This window comes from Astatotilapia calliptera, chromosome 7, assembly GCF_964374335.1.
Source record: "Astatotilapia calliptera chromosome 7, fAstCal68.1, whole genome shotgun sequence".
Classification (NCBI taxonomy): Eukaryota; Metazoa; Chordata; class Actinopteri; order Cichliformes; family Cichlidae; genus Astatotilapia; species Astatotilapia calliptera.
In genome coordinates this window covers 50,609,566-50,624,488 of record NC_137428.1, presented here as the reverse complement: position 1 = coordinate 50,624,488, position 14,923 = coordinate 50,609,566, and the positions used below count along the sequence as shown (strand labels likewise).

General features: G+C 43.4%; 1 protein-coding gene across 1 annotated transcript; it reads right to left on the bottom strand.

The window, feature by feature from the left end:
• Nucleotides 1–266: 266 nt before the first annotated feature.
• On the bottom strand, nt 267–6,916 carry LOC113026461 (uncharacterized). Its single transcript, XM_080304603.1, has 2 exons — nt 6,805–6,916; nt 267–6,656 (listed from the first exon to the last, which is right to left on the bottom strand). Exon 2 carries the CDS (start codon nt 6,509–6,511, stop codon nt 818–820), a length of 5,694 nt encoding a protein of 1,897 aa, XP_080160729.1. The 5' UTR covers nt 6,512–6,656; nt 6,805–6,916; the 3' UTR covers nt 267–817.
• Nucleotides 6,917–14,923: the final 8,007 nt, after the last annotated feature.

Here is a 14,923-nt window from a genome sequence, read left to right as displayed (position 1 = left end):
CACTGTTCTTCATGAGGATTGGTTTATTACCGCCCACCATTACAAAGAGCAATAAGATTCATTAAATACAAACTTGCCCCGGCTTTTTCCAAGAAAGAGAACTCGAGTTTTATGACCGTATTGCTTTAAAACAACAGCGACCAGTAAAAGAGTGCAGGGTGTCAGGTAAGGACACTGTAACATCCTAAGATGTCTAAGGGGGGTTATAGTGTTTTCAACGAGGATGTTGGTGACACCGAGTTAAACCACAAATGAAGACCCTGGAGTTTAGTTGCAGCTTGTTTAATTGTCTCCATGAACATGTGGTGAAAACTGAAATGACAGAAAATAAACTCCATCTCAACAGGCAGAAGCATGTTTACATCAATAAAGTGCATTACTCTCACTAAAACATTCATGTTAGCAAATACACATTAATATCCAAAGTTATCTGTACAAACTGTCATATAAAGTAACTTACGGCGTTCCGGCCTGATAATTCGGAGTAGATGGCATTAGATTACATCTCCGTACTGCCTTTAGCATGAGCCTGTTTCTCAGCAAAACCGAGCGCTTGACCCAAACCGGAAGTGCTCGACCGGAACCGGAAGTGCCCCGCCAGAACGGGAAATACATTTTAGCGATATTTTCCTTTTAACTAAAACGTATGTAAAGCATGAATTATTCATTTTAACAACACATTAATTTTTTAATGGCAAATCTTTTTAGAATTATTTATTTCAAATTTATGAACCTATTTATTCAGAGAAACGCCTTAAGGGCAACACACTCCCCGCCTGGCCTCTCGAGGCCACTATGCTAAACGAACATTATGCATTCAGTCCTTTGGCATGAGGAGGATAACTTCTGTAACTGGTCGCAAAAATGTCTTTATGCACCCTTCAGTACATATCTTTACCTCAATTTTCCTTACTCGATCGTCCTTGCTTGGGAATGTGGCAGTGACCCTGGCCATGGGCCAGCTGTTTCGTGCAACCTGCTTGTCCTTGAGCAGAACCAGGTCACCAACTTGGAGGTTTCTGCGCGACCCGGTCCATTTCTGCCTTTGCTGCAATGTGGGTAGATACTCTCGCCTCCAGCGTGTCCAGAACTGGTTGGAAAGGGCTTGGACCCGTCTCCATTGTTTGTTGTAGAGGTCTTTATCCGAAAAGTCTCCAGGTGGGGATAGGAGGCAAGATTTCTGCGTAAGGAGCATTGAAGGGGATAGGACGAAGGGGTTCTCTGGATCAGAGGATACTGGGACGAGCGGCCTTGCATTTATTATGGCTGTAACCTCAGCCATGAGTGTGCATAACACGTCGTGAGTCAGTTGAACCTTATTTTGTAGTAGCATGGAGTCCAGGATTCTGCGGGCGACTCCGATCATGCGCTCCCAAGAGCCTCCCATGTGGGATGCGTGTGGTGGATTAAACTCCCAACTGCAGCCTTGGACAGTTAGGCACTGTTGGAGTGATTTATCCATTCCAAGTTCCTTTGAAGTGCTAATAAAATTGGTGCCACGGTCAGGTAGCAGCTGTTTGGCGGGGCCTCTCAGGGCGAAGAAGCGGCGGAGGGCGTTTATGCAGCTGGATGTGTCCAGAGATTCGATTACCTCAATATGCACAGCTCTCGAACTCATGCAGGTAAACATGATGGCCCACCGCTTACTTTCAGCTACTCCGCCCCTGGTACGCCTGGTTGTTATGGACCACGGTCCAAAGACATCAAGGCCGACGTAGGTGAAAGGAGGACAAGTTTTTAGGCGTTCAGGTGGTAGGTCCGCCATGAGTTGCTGTTCTTGTTTTCCACGTAGTTTGCGGCAGGTTAAACATTTGTGGATTACTGAATTGACTAGTTTTTTGCCGCCTAAAACCCACAGCCCAGCAGCTCTGATTGCTCCTTCCGTCAGATGACGACCTTGGTGCCTTGTTAGCTCGTGATAATGGCGAGTGAGCAGAAGGGAGATGTGACTGTTTTTTGGAAGAATTACTGGGCTCTTTTCAACACTCTCAATTTCTGCGTGTTTGAGTCGGCCTCCAACAGAAATGAGACTGTCCTGTAACATTGGGCTGAGCTTCTTGAGGGGGCTCTGTTTTGAGATTGGCTTGCCAGCATCAAGGGCAGAAAGTTCCTTCTCAAAGTATGCCTTCTGTGTCTCTTTGAAGATGACAGTTTTTGCTTGAGCAATCACCTCTGGAGTTTGAGGCAGATGACATTTGTGCCAGCCTTTGCATTTTTTGTTTGGATTAGTCCCATTGAAGGACTTTGCAATGTGGATAAGATTTGCTATGGCTCTGACTAAAGACTGAAAAGTAGAAAAGTGCTCAAAACGCTTACAGATGAGTACTTGGAGGTGAGTGACGTAAGTTTTTACTTCTGGTCTTATTTCTGAGTCTTTATCTGGTTCAATCAGGTCAAACCTTCCACTCAGTTGTGTTGTCTCTGCGGCAGGACGGTGGATGAAGGGTGGTCCGGTGAACCAGGTGGACTTTTTTAGTTGGAATGCCGACAGTGACCTAGACGCATGGTCTGCTGGGTTTTCCTCTGTGCGCACATAATGCCACTGTTCTGGCTTTGATGACTGGCGAATGCGCTGTACTCTGTTGTGAACGTATGTGTAAAACCTTTTTGACTCATTACAGATGTAGCCAAGCACTACTTTACTGTCCGTATAGAAATGCACTGCATCAAAGTCTAAGTCTAACTCATCTTGGATGAGGTCAGCCATTTCTGCTGCCAAGACGGCTGCACATAGTTCAAGTCTTGGTATTGTAGGTTCTGACAGGGGGGCTAGTTTTGCTTTGCCCATTATGAACCCAACCTCGACCTTCCCATCTGTTTGAACTGCCTTTAAGTAGGCCACAGCTCCTATGGCCTTAGTAGATGCATCTGAGAACAAACACAGTTCCTTTCGCTTTGCTCGACTTAGTGAGGTGGATGTGTAGGTTCTGGGAACATGTAGTTCTCTTAGATCCTGAAGGGAATTTCTCCATGTTTCCCATCTGCTTCGTTTGTCCTCTGGAAGGGGTACGTCCCAATCTGAACATTCTGAAGTAAGCTCTCTGAGTAGGGCCCTTCCTTGGATTGTAATGGATGCCAATAGGCCCAGGGGATCGAAGACGCTATTGACAGAGGACAATACGCCACGGCGAGTGAATGGCTTGCTTGAGGTGGCCACTGAGTAAGTGAATGTGTCTCTTGTTATTTCCCAAATAAGTCCAAGGCTTCGCTGGGATTGTGTCTCTTCACCACTTAAATCTAAGTTTTTAATGACAGGAGCACAATCTTCTGGGCAGAAGGCCTGCATAACTGCCTGAGAGTTGGAAACGAACTTATGCAGGTGTAGGTTGGATTCAGCGAGTGAGGCTTGTGTTCTTTGAAGCAAGTCTATAGCCTCAGCAGGAGAGGGGACAGAGATCAAGCCGTCATCTACGTAAAAGTGCCTCTCCACGAACTTTACTGTATCTGCACCATAGTCTTTCGAACCTGCTCTGATGGCCTTGCGTAGTCCATAAATGGCAACAGCGGGGGATGTTGAGTTGCCAAACACGTGGACTTTCATCCGGTACTCGACAACTTCGTTGTTTGGGTTGTTGTCCCTATGCCACAGAAAATGGAGGAAGTTGCGGTGATCTTCGCGTACCATAAAACAGTGAAACATTTGCTGTATATCTGCCATGATTGCAACACTTTCTGTCCGGAAGCGGAGAAGAACTCCGACAAGTGTGTTGTTTAAATCAGGGCCAGTAAGGAGGACACTGTTAAGAGAGACACCCAAGTACTGGGCGCTAGAATCGAAGACAACCCTGATCTGATTGGGTTTTTGGGGGTGGTAGACTCCAAATGTTGGAAGATACCAACACTCTTCTCCCTTTTCCAGTGGGGGGGCCACCTCAGCGTGACCATTGGAGAGGATTTTTTCCATGAAGGCCACATAATGCTCCCGCATTTCAGGTTTCCTATTAAGGGTGCGTTTTAAGGAGGAGAACCTCGTGGCTGCCTGCTGTCTGTTGTTTGGTAATTGCTGGCGGGGTTCCTTAAATGGAAGTGGGGCGACCCAACTGTTGTCCACGTCTCTGTACATAGTATTGTCCATCATTTTTAGAAAGAGAGTGTCCTGTATTGAGTGAGCTGGTTTGTTGTCGTTATCTGTCCGGTTAAAAACTGTTTGACCCAGAGTTTGTTCGGGCGCTTTACCTGGCCTGTTTGTGTGTGGCATTTCTTTGAGTTGCAGGAGGCTACTGCATGGTTTGAAAACTGTAGGGCGGCCATTTTCCAGAACGACTGTCTTCAGGGTGCTGACTGTAGGCCTATGGACATTACCCAGACAGACCTCCCCAACTACAACCCACCCTAGGTCTAGGCGCTGGGCGAAGGGGGCATTATGGGGGCCGTTAATTCTCTGCCTGACCTTGTGTGCCTGTAAAATGTCTCTCCCTAGTAGCAGGAGTATTTCGGCTTTAGGGTCTAGCTCTGGGATGTACTTTGCTATGGTACGGAGGTGCGGCTGGTGTAGCACTGCGCTGGGAGTTGGGATTTCATTCCTATTGTTAGGGATGTCCTGACACTCTATGAGCGATGGTAGAGGGATCACCACTGACCTATCCAGTGACTCGATATGGAAGCCTTCAGCTATTTTACCCCATGTTTCTACAACACCAGAGCATGTTCTAAGATTGTAGGAGAAAGGTTCACTTTTAATGTCAAAAAGTTCGAAGAACTCAGGCTTGGCTAAAGAACGATTGCTCTGATCGTCTAGTATTACATATGCCTTAACAGCTCTGTCTTTGTCACCTTTAGGGTACACCCATGTGAGACATATCTTGGAACATGAACGTCCCCACTGACCTGGACCGCACACGTCTGTGCAGCTTGTTGTGACATCAACCATGTCATGACTGTTTTCTCTCTCCCCGCCATTCTCTTGTGCCGGAGGTGGAGCCTTGTTGGTCTGTGGTGGAGGACCGGGATGCATGGCTGCATCGTGACTTGTGCTGTCACATTCAGAACACTTTACTGAAGATTTGCATTCCTTCGCAAGATGAGTATCTGAAGAACAGCATCTGAAGCACAATCCTTTCTCTTTGAGGAAGGCCTTCCTTTCGTCCAGTGCTTTATTTCTAAATGTTCTGCATCTTTTGAGTGGGTGTGGCTTGTTATGTAGTGGGCAGTTCCGGTTAAAGTCCTTGTTAGGGGGAGAAATATAGGTTTTGTGTACAGTAATTGGCTTGCTGGAATTTAAGTTTTTTGCAAAAGGTTTTTCTGGTTTTAAGTTTTGCTGTTGGAAACTTGGATCATTGCGTTTCTTTGCCTCTTTACATATGAATTCACAGAAGTACTCAAAAGGTGGGAAACAGCCTTGGTTGTTCTCTTTATATTGAGAGCCGTGTGACATCCACCTCTCCTGAAGTCCATATGGGAGTTTGTCTACGATTGGGCTGATTCCACGAGAAGTGTCCAGATAGAGTAGACCAGGCAGATGGCCGTCTTCCTTAGCGCCTTGAATCTCTTGCAGTAAATCTCCTAGTTCACGAAGCTTGACATGATCTTTGACTGTTATTTTGGGGAAACTGTCCAACCGTTGGAAAAGTGACCTTTCGATTATTTCTGATGCTGCATAACATTCATTCAGTCTTTCCCATGCTTTGCATAGAGCTAATGTGGGGTTGTTGACATATACTGAACGTATGCGTTTCACCTGATCACTTGACTCTCTCCCTAACCACTTTGTCATGAGATCTAGCTCTTGAATGGGGGTGAGTTGGACTTCAGCTGTTGCACTGGTAAATGAAGAGCACCATGCTCTGTAGTTCTCTGGCCTATCGTCGAACTGGTAAAGGCCTGAGATTATTAAATCTCGACGTGCCATGTATTCGGCAAAGGGCTCTGCTGGATTTAAAATGCTGGCCGTGGTGTTATAGTTATGCTGAGGTACGAATGGTGAGCCGCATGGGTTGAGAGAGGTATTTTGTTTCTCCACTTTAGGTTTTGTTTCACCTTTCAGCTGGCTGGGCTTATTTAGAGCAGCAATATTATCTTTGGTAAGTCTTGTTTCAAAGTTGATGGGTTGTGGCTCTAAATTGCCTTCTTCAGAGGGATGCCACGTTACAAATGTGTTGGGTGAACTTGCTTGGGGGCAAGAAGTGGTTGGTAATTTTTGTGGACTGGGAGATAGCTTGGTCTCCATTTGAGATCGTACATATTCGTTTGTACGTTCTAATTTTACGCTTTCTGATGGAGATTTTCTACTCTCAGGTTCTTCTTGTATAGCTTCAGCTTCCTCTAGCACTTCTGCTTCAGCTACAGCAGCATCAGCTTCCCTCTGTAATGTTAACACTTCTAATTCTGCATCTATTTTTGCCTTTTCCAGTTCGCTTTGAGCTTTTTCAACCTTCAACTGTGCTTCTTTTGTTGCATAGCATGCTCTCACCTTGGCAGCCTCTGCTTTAGCTCGAGCATGGGCAGCGCTTACTGCTGATCCAGATGAGCGGCTGGTCCTTAAACTGCGTGCAGACTTGTTACTGGATGCCATTTTGACCGTGATGAATCACCAGTAGTTGCCTTTTCACTATAGTGTTTTCAACGAGGATGTTGGTGACACCGAGTTAAACCACAAATGAAGACCCTGGAGTTTAGTTGCAGCTTGTTTAATTGTCTCCATGAACATGTGGTGAAAACTGAAATGACAGAAAATAAACTCCATCTCAACAGGCAGAAGCATGTTTACATCAATAAAGTGCATTACTCTCACTAAAACATTCATGTTAGCAAATACACATTAATATCCAAAGTTATCTGTACAAACTGTCATATAAAGTAACTTACAGCGTTCCGGCCTGATAATTCGGAGTAGATGGCATTAGATTACATCTCCGTACTGCCTTTAGCATGAGCCTGTTTCTCAGCAAAACCGAGCGCTTGACCCAAACCGGAAGTGCTCGACCGGAACCGGAAGTGCCCCGCCAGAACGGGAAATACATTTTAGCGATATTTTCCTTTTAACTAAAACGTATGTAAAGCATGAATTATTCATTTTAACAACACATTAATTTTTTAATGGCAAATCTTTTTAGAATTATTTATTTCAAATTTATGAACCTATTTATTCAGAGAAACGCCTTAAGGGCAACACAGGGGTTATTCAGTGGGTACTGCCATCTTGCCATCACTTATGCATTGCACTGAAAAAGCTGAAGTGCTTTGTTGGACATGCCAACATAATCTTTGCCTGCCAGCATCTGTGCTCTCCAGATTTGCCTTCCTCTGACTTTGTCCTCTTATTTAAAATGAATGTAAGTTAAGGAGTCATTGCTTTGACAGTGCAGGCAGTGTGAATGGAACAGAGCGATCTATAAACAGCTGCAGTGGAAAAACAATACTGTCCAATGAGATTGCCTTGAAGGGAAGAACTTTATAAGTTTGGTGGTTTGATTTTATTGTTTGGTATTGGAACTTTGTGATTAGTCCTTATGATTGTACTTAAAATTAAACCTGAGGCCTGCATGAACAAAGTGAGTTCAGCATACCCAAGGTATCTTTCTATTATCTGGACTCACTTATCCTATTATCAGCAATCAGGATAAGCAGTCACATGTAGCTGGTTATCAACTTGATAAGTTAATCCAGGGTTTCTACTGCATGTTCACAGGAAAGCAGTGTTGCTGGCATCAACTGACCAGTCACAGATATGATATAGATAAATGTACTGGCAGTAGAGTGGCTGACTTTAGAAAGGAATTTAAAACTAAAACAAAACCATAAGAAAAATATGACAATATTAAACACATAATACAGACTTAAAGTAACACAGGGGCTGCAGACAAATCAGTGATGTGTGTGAGAGGAAAAGTGTTGCGCATTTAGCACTGAAAGTGAATGAGTGCACACACAAAACAGTATTTTGTGTTTGTTCCTTCGTACTTATTATAAACTTTGAATTTGTTGAACTTTTGTAAATCATCATGACAGCGAACAAAAAATATTTTGGTATTAAATCAAATCAGTATTATTAAAGACACCTGTGGTTATTTTTACTTCATGATGGAAATGAAAAGTGGAACCAACTAAGTGGACCCAGTGTGCTCTGAGGTGTTGCACCTGTGGTTTTCAGATTAGTACACTGTGAAATCCCACAAAAGGTTACCTCTATAATCTTTTTGCACAACCATTGTAATGTTTATGGGCATGGTTGTTTATTTTTTTCTGGTTTCCACCATTGAATCACAAGAGTAAACCGCAGGGACTGTTTTTTCCTTTTTCCCAGTTTTACAATGTACCAGTTTTGTGATTGTGTATATCTATTATTATTACTGGGGCCCTGAATACTTGACATATGTGTTGTAAGGAGCTAATTTTGTTGATCTTGTGCTTAAATACTAGCAATAACTGGCTTAAGATTTAGAAATGTGACACAGTTTTTTTTTTCTCAATTTTACAATTCTTGCTTGATATTCTAAGCTTCTAAACTTTCCCTTAATGATATATTGAATATTCACAGGTAAGAACAGTCGTAGTAAACTGAAAATAACACTCTGTGACAGATTTACGCTGCCAAGGGAGCTGACTGGGATTTCTGATGGATTGACTCTGAGACCATAGAACACAGGGGGTCTGATAATGTTGCACAACTATAAGTGCCTATTTGGGCTACACAATTTGAACCTGAGTGATAGCCAATGCTGAGATGTGAAACAAACATTGGAGATTTGAGCAGAGAGAAATGTTTTCACATCTGCACATTTATTATTTGGTTTATAAATCGTTGTAATAAAATAAAAATAGAACATAAATATCTATATCACAGCTCCGGAACCTTATGGATTATAACCAAGGATTCCTTTACATTATTGCTCATGTGGTGGTAAGAGAAGTAGTTTTTCTTTTCTTTTAGCTGCAGCCCTGGTGGTGTTTGAGGCTGAGGGTGGGAGGGAAAGTTGCACATAAGGATTTATGTTGCTCAGTGGGGAAAAACAAAGACCCTTAGATACTATTAAAACATTTTAGACCCTCTTACTCCCCATGCGGAGGCTTGAGCGATCTTCAGTGGTGACACTGCTTTCCAGAGAACTGACCGATCAGTAGCACGTGATTTATTGACCTCTAACCTGCTCCAAAGCAGGTTATGTTTGTAGCAGTTACCATGGTGACATACCCCAGTGAGAAGTAAAACTCCTTTGTAGCAGCACTCATACACAAATCACTGAGGAAGCCCTCCAGCTAAGTGACCATGTTGTTTTTCCAGGATTGCACAAACAAAATGACAGATTTTCTTACTGAAAAGCAAGATTGCACAAATGTTACAGATTTAAGCCAATTACCATTATGTGTACAAGAAAACAAAACTGGTCTGTAAAGAAGGACTACAGAACAGGATGTTTCAGATGGGATTTTTCTGGAAGAGGTTCAAAGTCGTGCATCTCCTAATTCTGCAGGCTCTACCTCCTACCACTCAGCGTAGCCACTTCTGGTTCCCATCATCACTCTTTGGACAGCCTCCTGAAGCTCAGTGAGATAACTCAGCAAAACATGTTTAATTCACATAAACACCATCAGTCATTTCTACATGACACTGTTTAAGCTTAGCCAGCACAAACTTTATTCATTCCTCAAACCTACATTGCATAAGTGCTGATTTTTTTATCATCTGTTCAGTTTGTGTTTGCAGATTGTATGTCACTGGGTTTCCTCAAATGTTTTCATTAAGAATAAAAGATTAGGCTCTTTGACCGCAGACTTTTCAATATGGTTTTTGTTGGGTGAGAAACAGGACCTAAGAAAATCACTGATTAATACAAATATCAACATGTAAAAGATCATGTTTGTGTCAGAATTTGACACCACTGGTGCTTGTTGCTGTATAAGTCAATATGTACAGATTTCCTTTAACATAGCAATCACAACATATAGCAAAGAACTTCTTAGTGTCTGAATACAGAATTTATAAAGCATGGCACTTCTCAACATTAAAAAAAAAAGGAAGGACTTTTGGGTTTAAGCTATAATAAGAACAATAACATTTACACCAGCTGACTTTCCAGATCGTTTTGTGGATGCATAAGTAAGGCAACATTTTTCCAGGGATTCAAATACTTTTTTCTACTTTTTACAATTTATTTTTGTTTTAAAATGAAACACCTTCAGGGGGTTTCATCCTCAAACAGCAATCCCATACTCTCATCACCTCTGCAGGATTTAAACACACATCCAGCTCTAAGTTCTGTTTTGCTTGCTGCTTCTTCTTGCTTGCTTTGGAAGGAATCTGTCTCTTTTGACCAAAAGATATCAAGCAAGATGTGTTACGTATTCATTATTAAACTTATCTCCTCCAAGTTCATTGTCCTCTAGTTTTTTGTGTTTGCATTGATGACTCAAAAATGCAGCGAATACACCATGCAGTGTTTTGACTGATCTTTTAAATGCAGTGTCTTTGGCTTTAGTAATTTCACAATAAAAAAATATTTTTCACAATAGATACCACATCTTTTATATCTTACTTTTATTATGCAGTTTGGTATTTTAATGCTGACAAACCTGAAAAAAATATATAATTACACTCACAAGTATCCCCTTTAAAAGTCTTTTCCAAGATATAACACACAGTGTAATTTCTCATTTTACCTGCCTTTTAAATGGAACAACACAGACACATTGAGAAAAATTGCTTTGCCGTCTATAATCTCAGCACTCTTCTTTCACAAACAACATTCTGGAGAAAAAAAAATCATTTCCTAAGTCTGACTAAAACTTTGGCCTGAAGCTGGGCCCAGTGGGTGAGCTTAAAAAATAATACATCAAATCAGATAATGTTGCACAAGCAGCTTGTGCGTATTAGTAACTGCTGGCAATGACTTGGGGTGATTAGACTATTTCAAAAACAGACAGCATCACATCATTCTCATCATACTTCACCTTCTTTAACGGCTTTGGGTTTGTGGTGAAATCAAACGCACAAAGTGTGTGAAAAGAACAAAAAGCAGACACACTCACCAGCTGAAACAGCAGTGCAGAGGCAGACTGTAGCCCATTGAGTAAAGAACTAACCAGTAGTAGAGGACAATCATGACTTATGTATATATGTGTGGGCCCAACATAGGACAGACCATGCGGTGAGTGGGCAGAAAGTGAACAAAATAATTAGTAAACAAATATACAAAGGATTGCTGAAGTAAACTTGATCATTTTGGAATGCCAATTTAACCAGTATTCATTTATCTCCTTTCAGATTTCCTGTCTACATTATAGGTTAAGGCTACCAGTAATCAGTGAGTACAACCTGCTGCCATACCTACAAGAGTAAACCACATAGAAAAGAAGAAGTAACGAAAAGACTAAAATCAAGATGAAGTCCCAGCAGTTTTCTGTATCCACAGCGTTAGGGAGTGTTTCTTTGTTCATCAGTTTCCGCCTCTCACCTGATTAACCACTGCCTTTTTCGTGGCTCTGTTTTTCTTTTTTTGTGTCCTGTTTGGATCTTTAGCCATCAGAATTGTTGTCTTAAGGCCAAGAAAGATGCCAAGCGGATTTATTTTACCAAGTGGATCATCATGGCCTTGCCAGATTGGTCCATTTGATTGACCTTTATTATAATTATGAATTTATTTTATTTTCGTGGCTCTTTCAAAATAATTCTATATCTATTGTTAAACTGAACTGTTAAAGAAGTTGGGGGGTGGTTCCAAACTAGAGATGATCAAATTTTGACAAATATTTTCAAAACATTTACAGTAGCCACACAACCAGAGTGGTTTTTTGCTATTAACAAAACACCTGCCAAGGACTACACACACAGTTTTGGGGCGAAACACAAAATTAGCTCATGGAGCATTTAAGTAGTACTCTGGCACAGCAGTGATGCCCTTCCCCTTTCTAACTGTGCTCTTTCACAACTGTGCTGTGCCCTGCATGAATCTTTGTCCTAAATGTCCCCACATATCATTTATATAAGTGTCCAGGGTATATCCTTCCATGCATTCATGGGTTTAGAGGCAGAGCAATGAGAGACAATTTGTGGAAGGGGATATTTTTACATCCATTTCCTTAAAGCTTGCCTCATCCTGGTTTAAAAATGAACTGACCTTATGCTGAGTTGTTTTAATTAGCCTTACTAAAAACTGCCTACAAAGGAAAAAGTTTGTAGTAGGGCCTGCCGCCTCTTAAATGAAAAATAGAAGAAAAGGAATGTCCCTGCTTTAAACACACTTGCTGCATAACTTAAAATCTTAAAATCGATTCTAAGCTTTTAGTTTATTGTCATTTTCTTTCAATTTTGTGCCACCAAGGAAATGCCAGCCTTGCCGCCTACTGCTGCGTGTAAAATTGCCGCAAAAATAATGATTATCTGATGTGAGAATTAGTGTTTTATGAGGCATATATAGGTGATGTGCCAGTACTGCCGTGTGTGTGTGTGTGTGTGTGTGTGTGTGTGTGTGTGTGTGTGTGGGGAAGGGGGGGGAAAAAAACAACCTCCAAACCTCTATTTCCTGCATTGCCTCACCGCTCACTCTGAAAAGTTTATTTATTCTAAATTCATATGCTGTTCCAGCGAACCTCCTGCAAGCTGCATTAACACTGATACCTTTCTCTGCTCTTGTAAAAGGACCATTGGTAAACTGTCACTTCGATGAGGTGTTGATCAGCTCCTGGTGAGGGAAAAGAGTGCGGTTCTGTTTTGACTGTAAAACACGTGCTTGTTCGCGTGATGTGAACAGGATGCAACTGTTAATTTTGTGTGCTGTTTCTGTGTAAACATTGACAAATAAGTGCAAAAGTTGTTTTTGGCTTTTTCATGGCTGCTGTTTAAATTAAGACTTAAATTACGAATTTAAATGAGGACAGATACTACATTAGGTACACCTTTCTAGTTTTAGGTTGAACCCCTTTTTGCCTTCAGATCTGCCTTAATTATTTTTAGCATAGACTCAACAAGTTTTTGGAAAAATTTCTCTGAGATTTTGGTTCATATTGGTATGACATCATCACACAGTTGCTGCAGATTTGCTAGCTGCACATCCTTGATTTGAATATCCTGTTCCACCACATGCCGGTGGTTCTCTATCAGTGACTGTGGAGGCTCTTTAAGCACAGTAAACTCACTGTTATTTTCAAGAATACAATTTGGGATGATCTGAGATCTGATGATCTGATGATCATCAGGCCATCACTCAATGAAGCCAACAGAACCACATCATCCGCAAAAAGCAGAGATGAGATTCTGAAAGTGAAAGCCCTCCGCCCTAGAAATCCTGTCCATAAAAATTATGAACAGAATCGGTGACAAAGGGTAGCCCTGGCGGAGTCCATCACCCACCGGGAACGAGTCCAACTTATTGCCGGCAATGCGATCCAAGGTCTTGCTATGGTTGTACAGAGATCGAATGGCCCGTAGCAACGGGCCAGACACCAGATACTCCTGCAGCACCTCCCACAGGACACCCCGAGGGACACGGTCGAATGCCTTCTCCAAGTCCACAAAACACATGTAGACTGGTTGGGCCAACTCCCATGCACCCTCAAGTATCCTTGAGAGGATAAAGAGCTGGTCCAGTGTTCCGCGACCAGGGCGAAAACTGCATTGTTCCTCCTGTATCTGAGGTTCGACTAGCGGACGAACTCTCCTTTCCAGCACCCTGGCATAGACTTTCCCAAGGAGGCTGAGGAGTGTGATCCCCCTGTAGTTGGAACACACCCTCCGGTCCCCCTTCTTAAAGATGGGGACCACCACCCCGGTCTGCCAGTCCAGGGGTACTGCCCCTGATCTCCACGCAACATTGTAGAGGCGTGTCAACCAGGAAATCCCTACAACATCCAGAGCCTTCAGGAATTCGGGGCGGACCTCATCCACACCAGGGGCTCTGCCACAGTGACCTTGCCTCCGGAAATTGGCGGGTCATCCCCGTCATCCCCAGACTCTGCTTCCTCCTCGGAAGACATGTCAGTGGGATTAAGGAGGTCATCAAAGTATTCCTTCCACCGCCTGACAATTTTCTCAGTCAAAGTCAGCAGCGCTCCACCAGCACTATACACAGTGCAGGTAGAGCACCACTTTCCCTTCCTGAGATGCCTGACGGTTTGCCAGAATCTCTTCGAGGCAGTCCAAAAGTCTTTTTACATGGCCTCTCCGAACTCCTCCCACACCCGAGTTTTTGCTTCAGCCACTGCCCGACCCACATTCCGCTTGGCCTATCGGTACCTGTCAGCTGCCTCCGAAGTCCCACAGGCTAACCAAGCCCGATAGGACTCCTTCTTCAGCCTGGTGGCTCCCTTCACCTCTGGTGTCCACCATTTGGTTCGGGGATTACCACCACGACAGGCACCAACCACCTTGTGGCCACAGCTCAATGCAGCAGCTTCGGCAATGGAGATGCTGAACATGGTCCATTCTGACTCTGTCCCCAGTCTCCCTCGGAATGCTGTTGAAGCTCTGTCAGAGGTGTGTGTTGAAGATCTCGTGGACTGGGGCCTCTGCTAGGCGTTCCCAGCACACCCTCACTATGCGTTTAGGTGTACCGGGTCTGTCCAGCGTCCTCCCCCGCCACCTGATCCAACTCACCACTAGGTGGTGATCAGTTGACAGCTCAGCCCCTCTCTTTACCCGAGTGTCCAGAACATATGGGCGCAGGTCTGGTGATACGATTACAAAATCGATCATCGACGTACGGCCTAGAGCGTCCTGGTGCCACATGCACTTATGGACACTCTTATGTTCGAACAAGGTGTTCATTATGGCCAAACTGTGATTCGCACAGAAGTCCAACAACAAAACACCACTCGGGTTCAGGTCAGGGAGGCCGTTCCTCTCAATCACGCCCCTCCAGGTCTCGCTGTCGTTACCCTCGTGAGCATTGAAGTCTCCCAGTAGGACACCAGAGTCTCCAGATGGAGCACCTTCCAGCACCCCACCCAGGGACTCTAAGAAGGCTGGGTACTCTGAACTGCCACTCGGCGC